This window comes from Anas platyrhynchos, chromosome 3 (genome assembly GCF_047663525.1).
Source record: "Anas platyrhynchos isolate ZD024472 breed Pekin duck chromosome 3, IASCAAS_PekinDuck_T2T, whole genome shotgun sequence".
NCBI lineage: Eukaryota > Metazoa > Chordata > Aves > Anseriformes > Anatidae > Anas > Anas platyrhynchos.
In genome coordinates, this window is record NC_092589.1 from 120,822,680 (window position 1) to 120,846,654 (window position 23,975).

Here is a 23,975-nt window from a genome sequence, read left to right on the forward strand (position 1 = left end):
CCTTGAAGCAGGTGTTTTTTCCTCAAAGCAGCCCATTTTAAATGACTGAGACATTTTAGTTCCTTGGGAAGGCTACTGTTCCCCTACAACTGTTATTTATACACTCCAAGTTTGTGTTGCCTAAATGTAGCAAATTATTTTTGTTTAAAAAAAAAAATCCCCAAGACTTGGAAATTCACTTTTCAGTCAATACTTTTATGTTCAGAAGACATTTGCATAGCAAAAGGTTCTCAAATATTCAGAAACGTTGCACGTACCAATTTCACGGCGCTGGTACGTTAATGCACCACACCTGTTCCCCAGGATTAGGCGGTGGCTGTTTCCTAGACAGAAGTGTGACACACAAAATGTGTGAGATTGGAGCTGGCCAGCACGTTGAGCTCGCCCATTTCCAAGCATATGCTCACCGAGGGGGGTGACCCGCACTGGCACCTGGAGGGGGTCTCTCCTTTCTCCACGCCTGCTGAATCCGTGCCAGGGAGCAGCAGGCGTGCAAGGGCACCGGCTCGTGTTAGTGTGAAAACACGGTGATACAAACGATCCATTGGTGTGCATTGCAAGTTATCCCCGCGGTACGTCATGCATCGTTGCAAAACATGTTGTCTCCATTCCAGAGTGTGGCTTCAGCTTCCAGCTGGGTTTGATTTTACCTTTCCTGGCTAGATTAAACACCTCTGGTATTCTGTATTTTCATCTGGTGAATATACCGACCTATTTAGATAAAATCAGCTCTTAATTACTTTTTGGATAAGTGAAGAAGGTAGAGGTATCCTAACCCGCCACTATCAGTCATCTTTACAAATCTTTAAATAATGCCTCTGCTTGGCTTTTTTTCTTCTCAGCACCTTCTCCTTCTCACTCTTTGTTTTACAATGTAGTATCCAGAAGTATTTTCCTCAGATACTTCAATATCATTGCCATTAACATTAGCATTAATTACTTACTGACTCCACTTCTCTTTTGCCACAGCAGCCCACTGAAAGGTCCTGCTAATGACCATTAGTTATAATCCTTTAATTTTTGTTGTTATTTTCTCTTATCAGCTCTTCTATTATTTTTCCTGTTTTTAATGTTAGGCTATCTGGTCTTAGCTACCCAATTGTTCTGATTTTCCTCTTTAATATTACCAAGGTAAATGCTAATACACCATTTGGAATTTCCCTGTTGCTTCAAGATTTATTAAAATTGGTATCAGTAGGCCAAAAACCTCTTCAAGCAACTCTTCGGGGACTCTTAGTTTCAAGTTATTCATCCTGCTGCCTTTAAAGATAAGTATCTCCAGAGAACAGCACGCTGAATACTGAAACACTGTACGGTAATCAAGTCATAAAATCTGGTCCCAGAACAACCACCAATTTCCCCAGCATCAGTCATTTTGTCTTGGTTCACCACCGTGAAGTGTGGTGCACTTTGTAGAAGAAAATTGTAATTTCTAACCTTCCTAAACACTACCGGTGTTTCGAAAGGAACACTTGGAGACCCGTCTCAAATTTAAATCTTCCAAAACCATGAAACTTCACTTGTGTGCTTCGCAAGTCGTTGCCTAAAGAACAGCTCATCCCGCTGCCATTTGCTGTGATTCTTGGTTTTTGCATTAGCACTCTTCGTCTGTATCAGTTCTCTGATCCATTGTGTTCAAGATCCCGGAGTTCTGTAACTAAATGAAAAACATTTAAGAAGATGTACTACCGCCCACGCACATCTTTTTGTCTTTACATTCTTCACCTTTCCTAAACGGGAAAATGTTGGATTTTAAGATTCCAAGCACGCAAATGTTTTGCAGTCAGAGTGCCAGTGCTACCAGGTTCTGCTGTCTTCTAACCACAGTTTCTATTTCGTTTGCTGCTTCTTTGGACTCCTTCTTTTGGATACCCAAATAACTTCCGATATTTTTATATCCATGTCTTCACAACACCATTGTTCTTAGGCAGCAATTATATTTTTTACTCTTTCTAAGCTGGAAGACAAAATGCGTGTCTCCCCCAGTTTCCTCCTTCTCCATTTTGAGTTCCTCTTTCTGACACGGGAGGAACCAGAGCTGTACAGGGTGTTCTGCAGGGTGTCTCACCCATGTTTTATACATCAGAACAGAGGCGAGGGCGTCTTACTGCTAATGCCTTGGGAGCGCAACCAGGAGCGGCCTGCCTGGCTGCAGTGTCCTGGTAATTAGCACTTACCTGGTAATTACTAACTTGTGATGGCAGCCAGTCACTAATTCCTCTCCTGTGACCATCTTTGTTCCAGGGCTTTTGCCCATCCTGTCTGCCGGCCTCGCTTGCTGCCATCGGGCATCGCCGTGCGCCGTGCGCCACGCTGCTGCTATTGTTCTGAGCCTCAGGTTCGTCCCATTCTTCATCTGTAATATTCTGATCTTCCTCTGTATTAATGATTCATCCTAACCTTTATGTCATCAGGAAGTTTCATTAGAGTGCAGTTATTTTTGTGCACATAATTAGAATATTAAATAGATGAATCCTGGAGGAATTCCGCTTGTATCCTCCAGCCTGCAGGTTGGCTTTCAGCAGAACCCATTTTCTTCTCTCTTTCGTGGCGATAGAGAACCACAAATCACAACTCTGCCTCGCTGGTTGACCTGTGTTGACAACTGTTTCAGAGAGCAAAACCAAATACCGGGTTTATCTCCTGTAACCTGTTATTGCATGATGCCTCGGGCAGATTCCTTGCTGGTTCATTTTCTGAGCATCGTGTAACGACTCCGTGCTCTGCCTTGAAGATTCGGCACGGCTGTCTCATGGTCACAAGTGAACAGACCATCCTTTCAGCTTCTCACATGCTTGTTTGCCTGTTGTATCTTTGGCAGTGGTTATCACATCAGGCTGACCAGAATGACTTTGTTCTTTGGGTGCAGCGTTGAGGTTTGCTCTCCGGTATGTGTGTCTTTTTGTCTGACGCAGCCCTGGAAGTTGCAGGCTTCAGAAGCCTTTTTTCCTGGTCTGAAAAAAAGAGAACATAGCTCATGCAGGATTACAAAGGTACTTCTTTGTTGTCAATATCTGTCGTATATTTAGGCGGAACTATGGTTTGTGTCCAACTTTCTTGCAAGTCACATGCCCTTGCCTGCTTAGAAGTTCATGTGCAAACTTGTTTTATGTACCGTCTTCTTAGCTTTATATTCTTATTACCAAGAATTTCATCGATGGCTTTAAAAGCTGGCTCTGCTCAGGGACCCATTAGTCCTGGTAGTTATCCCATAAGCTCTTTAATTGGGTGGCATCCATCATCGTAGTCCTTATATCCTGTCCAAGAACTACCAAAAATAACACTTCTCCTTTCTCAAGCTTTAGGCAGAGCCACCCTGCTCGTGCTCAGGGAGAAAGAAATGGATCTCCGTGAGCAAAATTTCAGGGATGAATGGCATGTTTAGATGTGCTGTGATGTGCTGGTTACTGTAGCCTCTGGATTTGTTTCCCTCCTGGTGGTCGGTGGTGCCGCAGGTATTGGGCAGCTGGGCAGGGCCCCTTGGTGGCCTCAAATCATGGAGACCTGCAGTAATCAGTGCAATTCTCATGGAAAAACTGTGCTAAAAGTCAAGCAGCCTGCCTTTGTCCTTCTGGTCGTGCAGGGCTGCCTGCCCAGCTTGGGTGAACATTTCTTGCATTTTGTGCAACCGTTGGGAACCTGGACCTGCAGCTCTCAGTGTGTACCCTGGTAATGGCTCTCTCCTGTTTTGGCAAGAGCAGAGAAATTCCTGATCTGCCACGGAAGACAGTGATAAGTTGCTCAGAGCTGTCCGTGTGCATCCAGAACCAAAACACGAGAGTCTCGCCCCCGGCAGACCCTCACCACGGCCGGTGCTGTGGGCTGAAGCCCTAGGAGGCTCCTGGGGCAGAGCTGCTTTGATCACCTCGGGAGCCAAGGTGGAAAACTTTCCAACCACGTTAGATTGCCGACGAGTTAAAGGGATAAAAGAAGTGCCAGCTGAGATGCCTGAAAATAAAACTCGGGTAATTTTGAAAGATAACACTTGCTTTTAGTCTTCGTAACACAAGTCCGCCAGGGAAATCGTATGGGAATTGAAACTGTAAGAGTCCTGGGAACCACTGCAGCGAGAGAGCACTGGAGGAAATACTCGATGCTGGTGAAGGGAACAATCTGGTACATATTGAGTGCAGTGACTGAATCCCTGCATGAGGCCCTGCTGGAAGGGGAGACAGCACATGCCCCATAACTGTGGAAATGGTGGATGAAAGCAAAAATGTCAGGCTTTGAAAGAAGCTAGGAAAAAGAAGGCATTCTGTGTGGTAACCAAGATTTTATTGTTTCCTGATCCCTGCTCTATATCCCACAGCTGGGGGGATCGAGAGGAATGAAAACAAACAACGTTTCATGAATGAAGGAGTTCAAACGGCTATCTCGCGCTGCGGCTGGGAGCAGACCTGCTCCGGGGAGCAGCTGGAGGCGAGCAGGGAGGCCAGAGGCGAAGGAAGGCAGCCTCGGCACGAAGCTGCCACCGGGAGGGCAGGAGGCACCAGCAGCCATCACACCTTCTGCTGTTTTACTGGTATATCAGGATTTGGGTGTTTAGTGGGAACCGCTGGAGGACACGCTTGTTTATTTTTCTAGCTCTGACCGATGGAAAAGTCCAGCGGAGCTTCCTCTTCTTCCTCCCCGCTTTCCACTTCTGTAATTCTGCCCTTCAGCTTCCTGAGGCACGGTGCTAAATCTGCAAGAAGCACGCGTGGCTCTGCTGAGCAGTGCCAGGAGCAGGCAGGGTGCAGGCTGGCTGCACACAGGGGCACGGCTCCCCCAGCCCAGACAGAGGGCGGCTGGAAGGATTCGTGTCCCGGAGCAGCGGCGGTGAAGACGCATAAAACCCTTGTCCTGAAGCAATGGGTTATCTGTGCATTAGAATTAAAGCTGAAAAAGCAAATTGGAGAAAGAGCTGAGTAATAGAATAACGTTGCCAGAAGAGCAGTGGAAATAACGCTGAGGCTAGATATCTACCAATTTGGCAGCAGGATGCGATGAGTCGTGCCCTGCTGCTGCAGGATTAGCGGCTCCCTGCACGGCCCCACCAGCTCCGGGGCGTTTCGAGGAGGGGGGCCTTGCCCCTGGGATGGGAGATGGGGGCTCCCACAATGCCAATTGGGTTTGGCACCCGAGACTGCAGCTGTGCTGCAGCCTCTGCGAGGGCTGGCACTGCAGTGAGGAGGGGAGAGCTCCCTTCTCCGAGAGCAATCTAATTGTTAATTAACACAAAGATTTAGCAGCAAAGGCTGCTGCGCTGCGCAGTTGTGGCCCCTCTTCCCTGCGTGACCTCGTTGCCGGATTGCCTGCCTCACAGCCCACACTGTATTGCTGTGTGGTTTGGTGTATTTAGTCTAATTACACGGGTTTTAAACAATTAAATGCAAATGGTGTGCTGCAGTCAGCCCTGCACCGCCTGGCCTTTCTGCCGCGCCGTTCGATCAGGCAGCTGTGCATTGCCGAAACGCCCAGCCCTGATGGAGATCCAAAAGGGAGCGGTGCTGCTGGTGAGGATTTGCAATGCATTCCCCCACGTGAGCCCTCTCTACGTGTGCATCTCTCTCTGCACGTCTTATGCGGCTAGGTCCACGCACACGCTGCTGCTGTGGGGTGCCTGATCCCCGTTCTGCAGTGCCCTCTCCTCTCCGCTCACAGCACTTTCCTCTCACGGTGTCTCGGGGCAGCACATCAGCAGCGTTTCCCAAATTTCGGCAGCGGTGGGGTTGGGGTGTGCTGCGTTTGGAGACGCTGCAGCCGGACAGGAATCGGCCGCGCGAGCCATCTGCTCCCTGGCCGCCGGCCACGCACCGGGCACCGGCGCGGCGCTTGCTCGTTGCCATGCTAACAGCCCTGCTCTGGGGTTTAGATGGGGGATTTTAGCAACGCTTCAGAAAGGTTATTAGCCGGCCGCGCTAATAAGCTTTTTATGTGTGCCTTTACGTGATTGTTCTCGTCGATTTTACTGTAATGCGTAAAAGGGAGGCAGGAAGCGTAAGGCCTGTGTGAGCAGATAGCCCTGGCTAATGTGCCACAGAGGACGATAAAATTTAATTTTCCTACACGAATAAGGTTAACAGGACTGATTGGTAGGGGATCTGAGTTCAGTGACTTTATTTTCTGTTTTAAATATTTTCCTGAAAGTATATTTGCGGAGAGGGCGTTGAATTATTTTTGGCACACGCTGCAACCTGGTTGGAGTTATTCAAGCAGAGGCAGCAACAGCTTCACCTGCAGCACTCAAAGGAATTTTTTTTCTCCACTTCGGGTTAACATAAACAATTTTTAAAGCGCTAGTAAAAAGGAAAACCACAAATGGCAATGCAGACCTAAATTCTGGTGAAATACCTTAAAGGGAACCTATAGCCTGAATGCAGCCATGGCGCTGAGCAGAGCAGTGCCCCTGCAGGTCCTGCACGGAGCTTCAGCCCATGCAACCCTGACACTGCCACCAAATAGCAGGACTGTGCACTTTGGTTGCAAGTGAGCTGTCTGCTACGTCCAGAGACTGCAGAAAAGGATGGGAGGATGGCACCAGCGCTGCCTCGATGAAACAAGGTTCAGTACCAGTTTGCATCACAGGTTAAAGCAATTCAAATCTGTCTGTACTAGAAAAAAGCAGCCAACTGTAAGCATAGCTGTCGTAGTTCTCCTCTACGATGCCACAGGTGGCTCTGGAACAAACAAACTCTTGCTTTCTTTCTGTTCTGTAGGGCCGAAGCAGCATGGGCTTGATGAGCTTAATGCAAAGCAGCTATAAATTTGGTTGGAGAAGTTATCTCCAAGGTCAGTTGTCAAGGTTTTCCTGTTAGAATAGAAAGAGGTGTAAATTGAAATTCCTCTGTAGTTCATTATTTCTGGCCTGAATTAATTACTATTCAGTCTTCCTGCAAGGGACTTGGGTTTGCTCATAACATCTAGCAGGAGAAGATTGCAGGGGTTTTAGAGAACGGGGTAAGAATTGGAAATTATCCTGAAAAATTGCAGGAGTATTTGGAGGGAAGAGAAGAAAGAAACTGGATTTCGGTATGTACAAAGTATTTGTGCAGTGAAGTCAGCTAAGTATAAAAAAGTGAGCAACTAGAATGAGAACCAGTCTGCACCTGGGGGTCACGGCATGAAGATAAGTCAATGTCATGATATTAAAAATAATAAAAAAAAGAGATTATTTTGGGGTTCCCTAGGCACAACGAGCAGCCTGGACCTTCACTGTGGTCTGACCTGAAACAGGAGGTCTGGTTCTGGGCACCAGCTTTCCAAACAGATGCAGCAAGTCCAGAGAAGATCAAGAGGAAGCTTGCCGGCTCTGATTCATCAAAGGCTAAAAGGACCCATGCTGTTTACTCCAGAGAAGAGAAAGGCTGAGAGCAAGTTTTAGAAGTCTTTGAATATGCAGAAGATAACAGCAAGGAGAAGGGGAAGTGCTGATGTCCTCCTCCAGCGGGGCTGGGCCGTGCAGCAGTTGCTGAAAATTTCATTTAGGAATTTCATTTAGACTTGAGGAAAATCTGAATGAAGAGCTTTGTAAGAGCATTTTGGATAAACATTTGTCAGGAAGGGATTATGAAGAGTGGGTCCAGCTGTGGTGGAAGGGGTGGACTGGATGTTTTCCTACAGCTCTGTTTTGCTGCGTTTCTGTTCGTTTCAGGCCAATCAGAGCAGCCTGTGTCAGCGAGTAGCGTCCTTTGTAAACAGCAGCTTTTGTAATTCTTGACTGCAGAAAAAACACCTGAAATTACACTTAAGTTTTCTGCAGCTTTTCAGCACGCTGATGTTTCGACAGGCTTCCTCAGGAGATGCTCCAGGCCCCCTCTGGACGTGTCTGCGTGCGCAGACCAGGAATGTTGGCAGAGGGGCTGCTGTTGCCCCAGAGGTGGGGACGGACAGGCAGGACACCACAGTGCACACAAAAAAAAACACCAAAGATGGGGAAATTGTGCGAGAATGGGGAAATTGAGGAGCCGGCACGCAGCTGCAGGGCATCACGCTGCTGTGAAGGAACTAAAGGCAGCTCTGGGCCAGCAGAAAGCTCGTTACGGAGTTCACAACGATGGTGAAGAGCTCAGCTTGGCTCCTCGGAGCCCCCTGTGCTGGTGGGCCTCTCGAGGATTTGAAGTGCCTGCTGGTGGCATTTCTGCCAGGCCCCTCAATTGTCTTTCCCTTTGTGCAGAGTCTGTGTGGTGTCAAGCTGCGGCAGGGGAGGTTCAGGCTGGGTTTTGGGAAAAGGTTCTCCACCGAGAGGGTTGTCGTGCACTGGAACGGGCTCCCCAGGGACATAGTCACAGTGTTGGAGTTTAAGGAGCGTTTGGACTGTGCTCTCAGTCATATGGTCCGAATTTTGGGGGTAGCGTGGTGCCAGGAGTTGGACTCGATGATCCTTGTGGGTCGCTTCCAACTCGGGATATTCTAGGAGTCTATAAAATCTCACATGACGAGGCCTCTTTGCAGACAGACTGTGTTGTCTCACACCCACCACACCTCTGTTGTTTATTCCTCATAGGCTAAAAACTTCTTGGTTTTCCTAGTTTTTGGATTATTTCGCTGTCTGTACTGCTGTCTGGCTAACCTGCCTGTGGTAGTCCATAATATTCCGCTTAGTAAAATATTTGTACTTTTCAGCACTCATAAATTTCCCCAATATTTCAAGGCGTTTCTAAACAAAATTAACCTCAGCACAAGGAGCATCTCAGCTCGTTGTTTTCAGGCTCCTCCATGCTATTTATTGAGTTGGCTCAGCCCCAAAATGAGCAAAGGAATGCAAGGGCGCTGCGGCTTTTGGATTGTATATGTGTGAAATTTTAAACACAGATGATGTAGGCTAGACGGATGACCTATACATCCACGGAGAGAAGAACTTGATTTCCTACTTGCCAGCTTTTTGGTGAAATACGCAGAAAGCAAGATTTTTCTTCCCTGCTGCAAGATGTTCTGTGGTCACAGTACATGCGATGGTGTTCGCGGGGGTCACCCTGCGCATTCGAGCACGGTGGTGTCAGGGGTACTTGAAAAGGGGGGACAGGGCCTGGGGGACAGGAGTGGCAAGGAAGTGCAGCACGGGCTGAGGAACCTCGTTCACGGTCGGTGGATGTGATAAAAGCTCTTCAGCGTGAGCCTCGTGGTCCTCGACGTGAGGAAGCCAGACACTGCCTGATTCTTAAATAAAGACAAAGGAGAGCATGGTAAATGCGAATTAGAAACCGTGCATGATATGCAGATGGAAAGCCCGTTCCCATTTCACTCTCTAATGAAGATCCCCGCTTTTTCTTGGATGCTGTTTGACGTTGTCTGATTTCCTTAATTTCCTACAGCAAATATGCAGAACTAAAAATGAGACTTGTAGGCCATGTGTTCGTATTCTCATTTTTGTTCCATTTCTGCAGTATTGTCTAGAGTTAGTTATTTGGGGCATGATGAGGTATTTACTTGTCTAAATCATTTATCTAAAAACTGTTAGCTCTCTTTATGCATACACAATCCTGTTTATTTTAATATATTCATAGGAGTAGGCTAGATAATAAAATACATTAACATCAATGTATATTTCTTGCAAAGCAAATTTTATAAATTTCTCAGAAAGCATCTGTAGGATCTCAGCGTTGTACAAATGTGATGCCTGTTGTGGGTATTTAGCCCAAACTTCCACTCGAAGCAGGACTGCAGGAAGCATTGATACAGCCTGTTGGGCTGGACACCTGAGGTCCCTTCCAACGCGAGTTTTTCAGTTACTCTGTGATCCCATTCTCTTTTAAATCTCTCCTCTGGCATAGTGGTTGTGGAAAATCCGATGGCAGGTGACCAGAGTAGCGGGGTGCTCCGATTAAACTGTTGGAACGAGGCAGGCGGTGGTGCAACTATTATTTTGTATGCATGCTAGGAGCTGTTACTGCCACTGCTTCCTGTACCTCTGTTGAACTGGTTTTGATGCACAGCCCAGTGCTCTGTCTCTTCATGTTTTTTTCAGGAAATATTAAGGGTTTTTTAGGTTAAACCTCAGAACTATTGTATATAAGACTTGATAAACTAGAGCCAATAAATCTAAGTCAGCTCCCAAACATTTCAGGAGCTGGGTCAGAGGTTTCTTTGCTTGTTTTTCTAAATTGAAATCCATCTTCTATACCCTCCTTGGTGCAGTTGCCGGGAAGAAGACGCAAGAAACCCATTCCCAGGGTTTTTAAGGCTGCCGTTCTGCAGAGCGTGGTCTTCTCTTCGTGGCCTAGTGAAGTCAGAAGCTGTTCACGAATCTGCCTCTGCTCTGTTTACAAACACCAGAGCTTTCTCGGAGGGGCTGCGCTGCGCACGCTCCCTGGCAGACCACTCTCCGTCAGGCAAAGCTGCAGGAGCAGTTGGATGTGCCGGGGAGCAGAGGCGCTGAAACAAAAGCCCCACGTCAGGCTCACTTCAACGGCTTTAGAAAGCACAGGAATAGCCTCAGCTCCAGTATTTATGACCTTGCCCCATTCCTTCCTCCCCTCTCTTTGCCTTCAGCCTCTGGAGAGGGAAGGCAGTGAGAGTGATTTATTGAATTGCCCTCAGTGCTGCCTTCCCATTCAGCCTTGGGAACAATTCCTGAGCATATCCATGAACTGTCGCATGCTCCCTCCAGGCTGTCCTCATTCCCTCCCCACGTGTGCAGAGGCAGAGTTAAACCTGCCTCCTCCTCCCACGGCTTCCTCTTCTCGGGGCCAAGCCCCAGCGCTGCGTCGCAGCACCTGTGGTTGGCGTTGTGACCGCCTTTTGGCAAGGACTCCTCTGCTCTTCCTTTCTGCGTGTACCAGATGTCTTTCTTGCTTTCTCGGTAGATAATGTGCTTTCTAGGACAGGGCTGTTTTCACGCCGTACAGCGTGAGCTCAGGCTGTGCGTGAGGCTCGTTGTCACCATGAGCATCCTTGGCTTGTGTCCTCAGCATCCTCTGGTTCCATTGCTGGGCTTCTCGTGGCTGTTCTGGGGCTTCCACTGGCAATGATACCTGAGAGCCGTGGGCTGAGGGTTATTGCCCAGGCTGACCCAAATAATGTTAATGGTTAGGAAACGCCAGCTTACAGCTAGCTCACTCATTCTTATTTCTGATTGCTGGATGTGTATGCGTCACAAATGTTGTCTAAAGGTCATATACCATTTTTCCACGTGCATCGTTTTTCCACAGGACTCATCACTCAGTGCAGAGTGAAAACAATCAAGCATGTTTGAGGCTACCTTCACTATATAAAACACAAGAAAAATGAGGTCAACATGTAAAATAGATTTGTTTTATCTGGAATTAGAGGAAAACAGATATTACCAGTTGCTAAAGAACCACATGCAGCCCTGAGCCAGGAAAGCTCCCGGACCCTCTCCTTCAGCTATTCGTGTGTGTGCACGCTCTTGTGGCAGTACATACAGCCACTGGAGACAACAGGAATTTTCGCTTCAGCAGTACCAGAAGAATCTGTTTGTAAAGCCTTCCTCAGATGTGTGCAGCAGTGCACACCCCATGTGCACACCATGAGACTGTTGCTGAGGTTGAATCAATATTTCTCGTCCTGTCTTTTTGTGAGTGCATCATTACAGATTTCCTTTGGACTCAGTCTTGAATCATAGAATCATGGAATATCCTGAATTGTAAGGGAGCCACAAGGATCATTGAGTCCAACTCTTGGGTCCCCATAGGACCGCCCAAAAAATCAGACCATGTGTCTGAGAGCATTGTCCATCGTCCAGTGGATTTTCTTCCTTTCTTTCCCAAAGCTTCTGCCCATTTTGTCCCTAAAGTCAGCGCTACTTCTGTGTTTTAAATTCTGCGCTGATAGTTGCCACTTTTCTTCATATATTTGATGCCTGGTTTCTGGATTGGCCTGGGAATATCTCCATCCGTGCTCAGTCTGTATCAAGAGTCCAGCCCTGAGCAGAAAGAAATCATCATCCCCCAAAGTACTCGGCTCTTCATTCAGCCCAGCAGCCAGAGGCTTGTGCAGGTCTCCAGGTCCTGTTTGAGACCCGTGAAGGCATCATGTCCATGCATGAAAAAAATGGCCACCTGATGGGCATCGTGGCCTCAGAGCGATCTCCCAAGAAATCATCCAAAAAGAAGTCTGATTCTTTCTTTCCTCATTGGGACACAAACTTTGAGGGTTTCGTTCCAGCCCCTGCAAGACTACACGTGCAGTATGCATGCAAGTACAGCTTACACCTCTTGATCTTCCACCTGTGTTTTGGTAGATGCTGTGTTACTGAAAAAGGCGTAATGCTTCGTGTTTTTTGGCAAGTGTCGGTGGGCCAGCTGAGCTGCTCTTCAGCCTGCGCTGCTGGGGACAGTGTCCGGTTTCAGCCCTTGCTACCTGTGACTCAGGATTATCTTCCAGACACACTAGAGTCCTGTCATTTGTAATTTTAATGAGGTACAACCACAACAGATGTGTTTTTCAGTTTGTTTTTCTCCTCCCAGCTCTTTCACGTTGTTCAAGACTTGTCTGCTTGGGATGTGAATGCTCCTGTCCTTGGTGGAGACCTGTGTCCTCCTCTCCATCTTTCAGTGAAAATCAGAAGGAGTGAAGAAATGTCTTCCAGAAGAATTTCTGCATTTTTTTTCCTATTAAGGTCACTCTTGAGACTTGACAATTTCCTGCCATAAGCCTCAAACTGGGGCTGCTGTTTCTCCCAACTGGTGGTGGGCCAGCAGAGAGGCTGTGCCTCTCCCAGAACCAGGGCAGCTTTGGCATCTGCGGGCTGCAGCCCTGCAGTCACACTCCCAGCAGACAGGCACGGACAGCCCACATGTGTTTTGCTTCCCGTGAAGGTGATTCTGTAGTCTTTGCAACCGAAAACTTTCAGATCCTCTTTCAGCTATTGGGTGCTGTAGGGTGTGTTGCTTGGGGTCGCTGGACATGGTGGTGTGGCCATGCGTGAAGCAGTGACAGCAGGGAGGCACAGCACTGCCCCGAAGCTGCTGTCCCTTCAGCTGTATTTTCTGTGCATGCAGTCACGAGCTTTTCTTGAAATCACTAAGATTTCCAGGAACTGTGTCATTGCGAGGATGAGGGACGTTCCCAGCTTCTCTGCTCTGGTGGTTGCAGTATGCAAATAGGCGCGGTCCATCTGCATGCCCAGCGGTTGAAAAAAAAAAAAAAGATTAAAGTGCTTGGGTACTTATTCTAAGAATACAAAATATAGGTGACGTGTCTCAAAGATGAGTGGCAGTGGAAAAAAGATTGCCCTGACTCCCCCAGAGGCTTGATGTACGTGGAGATGCCTGGGTGCTGCGCCTTGGCCTTTGCTGCCAGCCCATCAGCGTGGGAGCTCCGGGGGCTCAAGGGCTCTTTTTGGTCCAAGGCAAGAGCACATCTGTGCAGATGCTCTGGGCCAAACGTGGAGAAGTGTGGAGCTGGCCACGCAGGCTGGAATTTGCCTTCAGGCTTGGGCAGTGGTAAAGTCTTACTCTATTAATCGCACTCTTGTTTTTCCAAATAACAACATCTCTAGCAGGCTTTCCATTTTTAATCCCTCTCACCTGCCAACATTAAGTTGGCCTCTGGGGTTTGATAGGGATGTGTGCTGAGGTTCCGTAATGGCGAGGTGGGACCTGGGGACCAAATTTCCACACAGTGCAATTCCTCCTACCTCCTCCACCAGCCTCCTGCCAGGGAAAGGTGAGTTCCAGCTCACTGGTTGCTGTGCTGATGCTGGGCTGCATCCTGCTCCTTGCTCTCAGTGGGTGCGTGGTCTTTGTGCCTCATCTGATCATCCATCCAGGTGGGCAGGAGCCCACCGAGGGCAGGAGCCATGGGGCCGAGCAGCCACTGCCACCAGCAGAGCCACGCACGCAGCTAACACCATTCCGTGCAGACTCAGTGTTTCTGTACACGTGCAGGTCTTTTTTTATGGATTTTATTTCAGATTTTGGTGCAGGGGAGTGAAGCTGACGGTGTTGCGCATGCATTTCCTTTATCTGCTAACAATTTCATCTTGCAAAGACAATCTCCCCCCTGCAGCCATCTCCCCTGCAGGCGCCAGCGTCACAAGAATATTTCGCTCACTTCTTTAACTCCCCGCGTTATTAATGCAGTTTCAAAGCAACAGCTTCATGCACGGGTGGATTTCCGTGTTGTGCTTTACGAGAATGCCAGCTTCAGGCCCTGGCCCTCCTGGTGCTGCTGCGGGAAGCCGGGTGCCGGGGCGGCGGCGGTGCCACCAGCACGCACCACCGGCTGCCGGGTTGCCCTGGTAACTGGTGAACGTCAACGGGAGCAAACGATGCACGGGACAGAGAAAAAGGAGACAAACAGAACGGCACAAGCCAAACAGGGATTTAATCAGGGGCTGTACGGTTTTAGTGTCCTTAACATGTGATTTTTTTTTTTTATGGGCAGCTTTCCCCTAATCAAAGGCAGCACGGCTTTCATATAAATACAGTCACAGATTGTAAATCATGGCTAGCAAAGCATGGCAGACCTGATCGCTGATAGTGTCGCAATAGAGCAGGAGGGAGTGGAGACTGCTGGAAGACAGAAATCGCTGCAGAGAATGACCACGTTATAGAACCATGGAATGGTTTGGGCTGGCAGGGCCCTCAGAGCCCCCTCAGTGCCACCCCCTGCCATGGGCACGACCCCTGCCCCCAGCCCAGCCTGCCCCCAGCCCCGTCCAGCCTGGCCTTGGGCACCCCCAGCTCCTGGGGCACCCCGCACCAGGCCTCACTGCCCTCAGAGGGAAGGATTTCCTCACATTTAACCTAAACCTGCCCTCTTTCAGCCATCAACAACATGTAACAGGTCACGTACAGCATATAACAGGTTATTAACTGGTACATGCTCTGTGGAAGGGCGATGTCCTGCTCTGCTGGGCAGTGGGGTTGGCACTGAGGAGCTCCTGGAGGTGCCACGGAGCACCCAAGTTGCTGCTCTCCTTGACAAATATCTCTGGGGCTCTGGCATGACACAAGTGCATCAGGGAGGTTACTGTTTTGTACGCACAGAGCCAACAAGTGTGTGCCCTTTGTATTTACCTTCTCCTCACGAGTCCTTCAGCCCCTCCTTGCTCATCACCACAGTGACTGACTCCAGGCTTTGCTCTGGAGGCTTTGCTGTGGCAGCATTATCCCTGAAGCCAGGGAGTTTTGCCCAAGTGAACATTATAGCATCTTTCTATGAGCCTTCAAACCTTTTTCATGGGGAAAAAAAAATATATTTCTTTGATGTTTGCTATGAAATTGTACATTCTGTGAGTGCACATTAAATTCTGGGCCCCCCTCAGCACAGAGAGAGCTGGGCCCAGCAGGGAGAGCCCAGGCCTTGCCCTGGGGGTGCTGCCAGGCCCAGAGCCCCCGTGCTGTGAGGAGAGGCTGCGAGAGCTGGGGCTGCTGGGCCTGGAGCAGAGGAGGCTCCGGGGGAGCTCCCCCATGGCCGTCAGTACCCGCAGGGAGGTGCGGAGAGGCCGGAGCCGGGCTCTGCTCAGCGCTGCCCAGGGCCAGGCCCAGAGGCTCCCCCTGCCCCTCAGGCAGCACTGCTGGGCCCAGGGGTGCCCCGAGAGGGGCCGGGGGCTGCTCCTGGGAGAGCTCCCCGAGCCCAGGACAAGGGGCTGGGCACCCTGCTGGGGCAGGGGGGGACAGGGAACCCAGGGGCTTTCCAAGCCCCAGTCATCCCATGGGGCTGGGAAAGCCCCTTGGGACCATCCCTGCCATCTGTGTTGCAGAGCCACTCACGAGGATCCCAGCAGCACTGCAGAGTCCAAAGTAGCTTTGGCCAGTCTGGCTGTTAAAGTCTGACCAGAGAAAGATGTCATTTTTTATTTTTTTTTAATGACTTTAGGCACATAGGTGAACTTCCTGTGCAAATATTAATAAATCACTCGCATGGCACTTGTGGGTTTGGTCAGCCACTCGTCACACATTTGCTGTTTGCTTTCTGAACGTTATCTGCACCTTGCAAAGCCGTGCTCTCACCGTTCTTTCAATAGGTTGCCCAACTTCTTGTCTTTGTTTCATCTAACAGTGGACATCTGGGGGCTTGTCCATAGCAAATGTTGGTTCCTGACCCTGCAGCAGGGCAGGGATGGTCCTTCAGCAGCACCTCGCTGCCACCACAGAGAGTTGTCACTGCTGCCTGCAGGAGAGCAGGTGCAGAACCACCCAGGGTAGGCAGCCTGGCACATGGTGCCACCACCTTGGGTCCCCCAGCTGCATGGGGAGGGATCCAGCACCTGACAGTCATGCCTCACATCACTCAACCCGAAGGTGTTTTGGTGAAGCGTCTTCCCTGATGCATGCTTTTTTCTTGTATTTTTACAGGGTTATTTTTAGACATTGACCAAAAAAAAAAGTTTAAAATTTGGAAACTGTGTCTGGTGTTTCCCATGCAGGCACAAGCAGCAGGCTCGGCACACTCGTCACCCACCCACGGAGCCAGCCGCCCCATGCCCATGCCCGTCAGATCCACCTCCGCCGGCTCTACCCCAACACACGTCCCCCAGGACTCGCTGGCAGGTGTCGGGGGGGACGTGCAGGAAGCTTTCACGCAAGGTGAGCATCACTCAGAGCACAGCCACACCGGGGGGCAGGCCTGTTGTCACCACACGTGATGCAAACCTAACTTGCCGGTCCTGAAACAGTAGTCACGAGTCCCTTTCCTCTGCTTTAAGCCAAATATATTGGGGGCAAGTTTGTAATCTTTACAACTTAATGAAGTTATTTCTGTGAGCGTGATCTGCCCTCCAGGGAAGGGCTCTTCCATCCCAGAAAGTTATGCCCACAAGTAATTTAATGGGTAGACATCAAAAACTGATCAGATTTGCGCATCCGCTGGTTGAACTGCTCTAGGATTTGTGAGAAAAGTTGAAGGGAAAAGGCAGTTAAATGACCAAACGCAGAGAAAGCAAGCAGCCCTCCTCCCAGAGGGTTCGGCTCAGAGTTTCTCACCTGGCTGCTCGTTATGAAGCACAAAAGAAGCTGCCATTCTGCAGCAGCATTCGGTGAGGACTGTTCCTGGCAGAGCAGTCGGCTGCTGTGCACATCTGCCATCCGGCACGCTGCCTGCCACGGGCACAGCAGTGCAGCAGCCCTGGGGGGGAGAAGGGAAAAACTGCTGAATATGGGGAGACGGAACAGAGAAGGGAAGTGTGGGGGGAGGCATAATGAAGAAGCAGAAGGACACAGATGCCTTGCAAAAATAATGGTTGGACTTGATGATCTTGAAGGTCTTTTCCAACCTAGTAGGTTCTGTATTTCTGTGACTGTGCTTTCCCTTGCTCCCATTCCCCAGTTCTTGCCAAGAATCAGAGTTCCTTGTTCCTTTGCACCTTCTCTAGATGTTATGCCCCGTGCATTTGAAAAAAACTGCCACTTTTAGGCCTAAACTCACTGTTGCCAACTGCTCTGTACATAGATATAAGAAATGCTGGGTTATCCGGCTGTTTCAGCTCTATTCCCCTCCTAGTAAGGTCTCTTCCATTTCTGTGGTAAAATCAATGTGGTTGGATCAAATGTCCATTTGCAAATAATACAGTTTATAGTGCTTTTAAGAAAACCAGGGCAGCAGTTAACATACATATTTTTATTCCCCAACTTCTGTAGGTAGTGTGAGTTTATACTTAGCTGCTGTTGCTTTTTACAAAAAAATTAAAAAAAAAAAAACAACATTCTGCAGTCACGCATTTCAAAAGTTAAACTTCTACATGTCAAAGCCATTGTCGGCTCAAGAAGTGCTTTGGAATCTGAAGACAACTAGATGAAACAGAAACGTTCCACTCAATCCAGATCTCTGCCTCTTCCTCACCTACTGGAGAGGAGGAAGAATGGAAGCTCCATCCTCGGGGAATGTTGGAAGAAGGCAAGCAAAGACATGACTGTCGGTCTGATCTCAAGAAATTTGGCAAATAAGAGATTTTTACCTTCAGGGAGCCATCTCTGCAAAGGAGTAAATTAGTTGTTTTTCGGTCCTGCCTTCTTCAACTCTGCTCATAGCAAAAGAAATCATTCCCAGTAGGAATGGGTGCCCGTATTTTGTATTTCTCGGGAGTGGAGTCACTTAGGTTTCGTGTGCTCTCTTCCTTTCTTTTGCCCGTTTTGGTCCAGGACTCTTTATCTGTAACAATCCAGAAGCAGCCTGGAACGTAGAGCTCTGAGAAGGAGGTCCAGGACCTGATCTCCCCGGGTACCTTTGACAGACACGGGGTTTGCTTCTGAATCACTGGGCCCTGAGAAACTCTGGTACAGTTTTGTCATGGGAAAGAATATCCATCTGGATGCATGCAGAAGATATGTTTTATTTTATTTTATTTATATGAGTAGCAACTTCTGCACTTCACTCTATGGACTTCTCATGCTGTAGCCTGGCCTCTCTGTTGACTGAACACCTAAATCCTATTTTCAAGTAGACCTGCCCCAACCACGTTTCTGGAGACTGACACCCACATATCTATTTTATAATTCACTTGTTGACTATCAAAGGACAGAAAATCCACATCTCTCTAATGTTCTGGCAAGGAGTTCAGAAGTTTGTGGGTAGAGACACCCAAAGGGCAGCAACTCTTCCCATGGACCTCTTGGTACTCCATGAGAAACCCCATGAGATATTTGACATCTTAGAGCCAATAGTGCCAGGGTGCTGTAGACTTTCTAACATCTTGGTTCTCTGCATTAAGCAAGAGTGCTCTGCATCTTCCAGAGGCCGAGCTGCTTATTTCCATAAAAAAATGACAACGTGGATCATATGCTACCACAAACTGGAGGTGGTGTCTTCTCATTCATGAGAATATTTTTTCCTGGACAGGGAAGGTGGTGAATATTAATGTCAAATACTTTTGTCGGATGTTCTGCTTTTTGAAATAAAGAACCCATTTAAATAAACTTCCCAGAACTGATGGTATACCTCAGAACCAGATTGTAAAGAACAATTTGCATTTCTGGTTGCAGATTGGAAATAACCTTCTGTAACAGTCTTCTTCCTTGCCTAAATGAGCTGCTGCCGGAAGAAGGCAAGGAGGAGCAGGAAGTAGCAGCAAATCCTTTTAATTGGTGTTTAATCCCCGGAGTGCTACAGCAAGGACTGCAAGCCTTCAGCTCCCAGCGTACTTGGTAAAATGAAAGCCTCTGTTAATTGTTCTCCACAATTTCAGCCAGTGAGCAGGTCAGATGGTGGAGGAAGTCCAGTATGAAAGCCCTGACTATCTACAACTCATCTATGAGAAGGATGTGCCTTTTTCCGATCCCATCAGTAGGAACAAGCTCCTCATCTCTCTAAACACTTCCAGAAACGACAGCAGAAGCAGGCATTTCCAGGGAGGCATGATGCCAAATACCAGAGGCACAACACTCCATCTGTTGCTGTGGGTGGTCCAGTCGCCTCCTCTTCATCTCTACAACAAGTTTGATGGTACAGCCGAGAGCTCTCAACTGATTTCTTTGGCAGCTGCCTTTCCTTCCCCCTTTGCAGATTGGCTTTCTTTTTCCAGGCTGCGTGAAGTGGAACAGCAGTGCAATGAGTCCTACCAGTCACTGGGAAAATCTGCTCTATCTGGTTCATCATTTTCCCCTTTGGTTTTTTAATGAGGAAAGCACAAAGAGATGAAATGATCTCCTTTCTGCAGCTAGGAGTAATGAACACATGATTACAGTAGTAGACTAACTGCCCTACTTGATTCTTTTTATTTTACAGTATTGCTTTGGCATCAAAATGTGCTTTCTATCCATCTGCTTTTTTCTTTGGAGATACAGGCAAAAGCCATGACAAAGCAAACTTCCCTCCGCATGGTTTGCAGTCGGAGCTGTCTTCCTCAAACTCCTGGCTCCGGTACAAGCTCACGTAATGAATCAAGGGATCATTCATGCCTTTTACCTGAGTGACTGGTTCGTAGGGGAATAATCTTCGTCAGGACCTGTCGATGTTGCCCGAAGTGAAAACTTGTTTTTTTCTAGGTTTCTGACACCTGACAGAATCTCAAATATATGTAGCAGTGTATTACAGGTATTGTACAGAACAGTTTACGGCAGGGCTAAGGACTCAGCAGCTTGGTGTCAGCAGTGGTGATGGCTCCCCAGGAGCAAAAACCCATAGGCAATGCCTGCAATATAAAATTCTTGCTTAGGAGTGACATTTTTTTAATGTTTTCTAACAAAAACGTTTAAATTACCTTTGATAACTCTTGCCTATCTATCATATTCTGATCAAATGGGAGAGAAGAGGAAGAGGGAGTGAAGGTCTCAGTTCTATTCACTTCTCGTGGCTGTGACCTACAAATGGCCTGGACTGCCAGCTGCTTTTGCAAGACTACATCTTGTCTTCACTCCAGACCATGAGTCTTCTGTGAGCCTCCGTGTCAGTGCTGGAGGGGAAATCAGCAGGTCTAGAGAAGGAAATCTTTACAGAATTGATTCTTAGCGATCCTGATCATATGGTCTTAAGATGAGACATGTTTCTTCCACAGGTGATCTCTTGATCTTCCCCTTGGCCGCAGGGAAAACACAGTAATGCAGTGTTACGTTCAAATGCCCTGGTGGTATTTCCATTGAAATCTTGAAGTAGAAGCCACCATCTAATTAGGAAACTAATGCTGCTGTTTATCATCCTGAAAGAAAAGAAAACAGTCCCTCCAAAGTGCTCAGATGCAAATACAGTCCACCCCTGCAAACAGAGAGGTGAAAATTCCTCGTGTGATAACCACGGTGATGACTTATTCCTCCCAACAACTAGAAAAAAACTTTCAAGAAAAAATGGTCAACAGACTTTGTAATAAGTTTCCAGGAATGATCCTTCCGGAAAGGCAATCTGCACAATTAGTGCTATTTCATATTAATCATGAAAAACCAAGCAAATTCAAGGCAAGTAGAGAACACAGGAAACAGGATAAAATTTCTATATTTTCACGTAATAAAATAATTTAATGCCACAAGCCAGGAGGGCTTCCAGTGGCTTCTGCACGTAGATGTCCAGACAAGCTCGTTAACTTTATTCATTTGTTTCACGGGAGGCACTGGCTGGAGTTTTACAACCTTTCCCTCCGAGAGTAACACCAAGCAGGGCTGTGGCCGTGCCTCACCTGAGCATGCAGTGACAGACCTTGGGACAGCTTGAGGCTGGGATGAAGGAGCCTCCTTTTGGGCAGGTAACAATTCGGTCCCCTAAGCCAAAGCTCCCAGCCTGCTGGCCCAAAATCTGCACTTTTTTCCCAGGAAAAAAAGTGCTGTTTGTGCACGTACAAGCGCACACAGCGCCTCGCTGCCTCGGGCATGATGCTGGCCCCTTGGCACCCCAACCTGCAGGGCAGGGATGTCCCTGTGCAAAGCACATCTGCTCTGGAGCATGCGCTGGCAGTGCTAAAATCCTCAGCAGCCGGAGGCCTCGGAGCACCGCAGCTAACAACAAAACTGTGCAGAGGAGAGAGGCAAAGCCAGCGCAGCATTTGGGAGATGAAAGCGGCGTGTCTGGAATGAGAGAGGCACCGAACTTCAAACAAAAGCAAACATGTAATGTACAGTTGTCGTTACTGCAGTTGGGTACAGCTGCAGAGTGTCACATCAAATGGCTCCGCTGATTCCACATGTGTTGTCTCCATGCCCTCGCCGGAGTAAATGACGGGACAGGATACCGGCCACGGAGATCTTAGAGCACTGTCAGATAGCAGCATCAAAGCCATCCTCCTGGAGGCTACGCCGACTTGGACATCTGGTGCGTGTGCTGGGTAACAGAACTGCCTAAAGCCATTTTCTGCAAGGACTCGAAGTATGGGAATGGCTGAGAGGTGACCCAGTGAAACAGCGCACGGATGTGCTCGTGGCAAAGCTCCAGCTCGGGGCCACCAGCGCCTCAGCCTGAGATACGGATGCTAAAGACCACCTGCCAGGGCAGAAAATAGGGACCCGTGCCATCAAAGCCTGCAAATAAAATCTTAACAGTGTGAAAAGGGGCCAGGGGGCTCGGCCAGGGTGGGCAGTCAGTGGAGAAAGCACCTCTGGAACAGGGAGAGCAGCACAGCAGAGGTCTGCCAGGAGCAAGTGGCGAGTGAAAAATCTTCTTGGCAATAAGGCAAGAAGGCCCCAGTGTGTGGCCATGCCTGCTGCTCTTGCTTATAGCTTTTTTGGGCAGTTTCACATTTCCTTTGCAGATTTGGGCCACTCGCAGTTCCCAGTCGTGCTTGCCCAGATGTTCAGGTTGCTGGTACGTGAGCAGGTCCCTCCAGCAGCACAAGTGCCTGGACAGCGCTGCTGGAGCTGGGCTCGTGGCACATGGAGGAAGAGGAGTAAATCCTCCAGCAGGGCAGGAGGAGAGCTCTGCACAGGAGGCTCCCAGTACTCCCAAACTGTTCCTCCCAAACCTCAGCGATGCGACGTCGCTGCAGCAGAGATGGTAATGATGATGAACGAACGGATGCGCATGGATCAGCTGCAACCAGCCCAGCAACGCCCAGCTTGAAAAGAGGAATATCTGTCCTTGAGCGAGGAGAAGAGCAGTACTAATTAGCCAAACAGGCAATCAGGCAGCCGAGCAGAACAGGATCATTCCAGAGCAGCAGAGCTGGGTGCTGGAGCTGGGCTCTGCTGCAGGCGGGCGCTGGTGGGGCTGGGCAGGGTGGCACCGCGGTGCGGGTGGGTTGGTGGCTGCTGTACCTGCTGTTTGTGTCTGCTCTCCTCCCAGGTACGAGGAGGAACCTCCGCAACGACCTGCTGGTGGCCGCCGACTCCATCACGAACACAATGTCATCGCTGGTGAAGGAGCTGCACTCGGGTAAGCGCCACCCTCCCGGCGTGTAGCTGCAGCAGGGAAGGGAGAGCTCGGCGCCACCAGCTGCAGATTTGTCCTCGGATTTATTTTTTAGAAAAACTCTATTGAAGGCATAATGCAAGATTATGTGTTCATTTTTCCAGTGATAAAAATGAAAAATCATTTTTATAGCTAACATTACCGAGAGCTCCGAATACCATCTGAATAGGATTTCCATTGATTTTATCACCGATAGTTAAGGCAATATTCTGCACATAGAAGCCTGGCTGATAGCAGCGTTGATGATTCATGAAGCAGAGTAAAATTTAGCTCCTGCACTGCTGCTCGCATTGATCTGTGCATGTGTAACAGTGGGAGCTTTCTGCAGTGCCGTGCAGGCATGTCTGGGACCACTCGCTGGTCAGAAGTGTCACTTCTGCACTCATACTTCTGAAAGTCAGCTCCTTAACAGCAAAAAGCTCACCAGTTAGCAGTCAGGGCTGATATTTGCGTGAGTCTACACAAACTGTTGCTCGGTGGCTGTGCTACTCTACCAGCAGGTGAGACTGCTCTCAAATGAATCCCCACTAGCCACTCTAATCACAAACATACAGTAAGTGTATGTGAGTCCAATTTCAACAAAGGATTAAATGGCGCTGTGGAAAAAAAAGATAATTATTCCCTTCGTGCCTTTTCAGTGCAAGTAAACATGCTGATTGGGCTGTAGGAGCTTTTGCTGGAGTCCAAGAGCACATCCCGTGACTCTTGAGCTTTGTCAGTGATGGAGTATGAGATTATTTGGTATTCCAGCAGCCTGTTCACGTGCTGGGAGAAAGACATAAAGCATCTGCGTTCAGACCGAAATCGGGGTTTCTGTTCCACGCACACCTGGAAGGTGCCTCCCCAGCCCCTTTCCGTATCCGGTAGTTGCATCCCATAATCCCCTCCATAAACTTATCAAGCTCCATATTAAAGCTAGTTAGAGCTTTTGTTCCCACTACACTTAATGGAGAAGTCATAGTTATAAACCGGGTTGATATTTTACTGCTGAGCAGTAAATTCACCCGGCCTAAATCCTGTGTCTTGGCTGCAAAGGCAGCTGCGAGTTAATAAAGTCTTTCATGTATTACAGCAGGAATCACCAGTGCCACTGCAGTGAAAGGGCCTTGTGTTTCTTCAATAAATCACCATGCTCCGAGACGCACAGCTCTGTTCCCTCCAGGCTGAAATGCGGTGAACAAACTCGCTGCCCAAAACAGATGTCTGCAGTAATTTATTTTTTGCTTTTAATAGAAGCGCACATTTACGGGGGTATGGCTGAGATC

At 48.6% G+C, this 23,975-nt stretch overlaps 1 protein-coding gene across 12 annotated transcripts in view; it reads left to right on the forward strand.

Annotated features, from left to right (window-relative positions):
* The window catches only part of DTNB (dystrobrevin beta), a 194,579-nt gene that overhangs the window by 159,188 nt on the left and 11,416 nt on the right, over positions 1–23,975 (forward strand). For all 12 annotated transcript variants that reach the window (XM_072036668.1, XM_072036667.1, XM_072036665.1 and 9 more), the window contains 2 exons: positions 16,316–16,475; positions 22,585–22,674. In XM_072036668.1, coding sequence (XP_071892769.1) covers positions 16,316–16,475; positions 22,585–22,674 — 250 coding nt within the window. The remainder of the gene's footprint in view (positions 1–16,315; positions 16,476–22,584; positions 22,675–23,975) is intronic.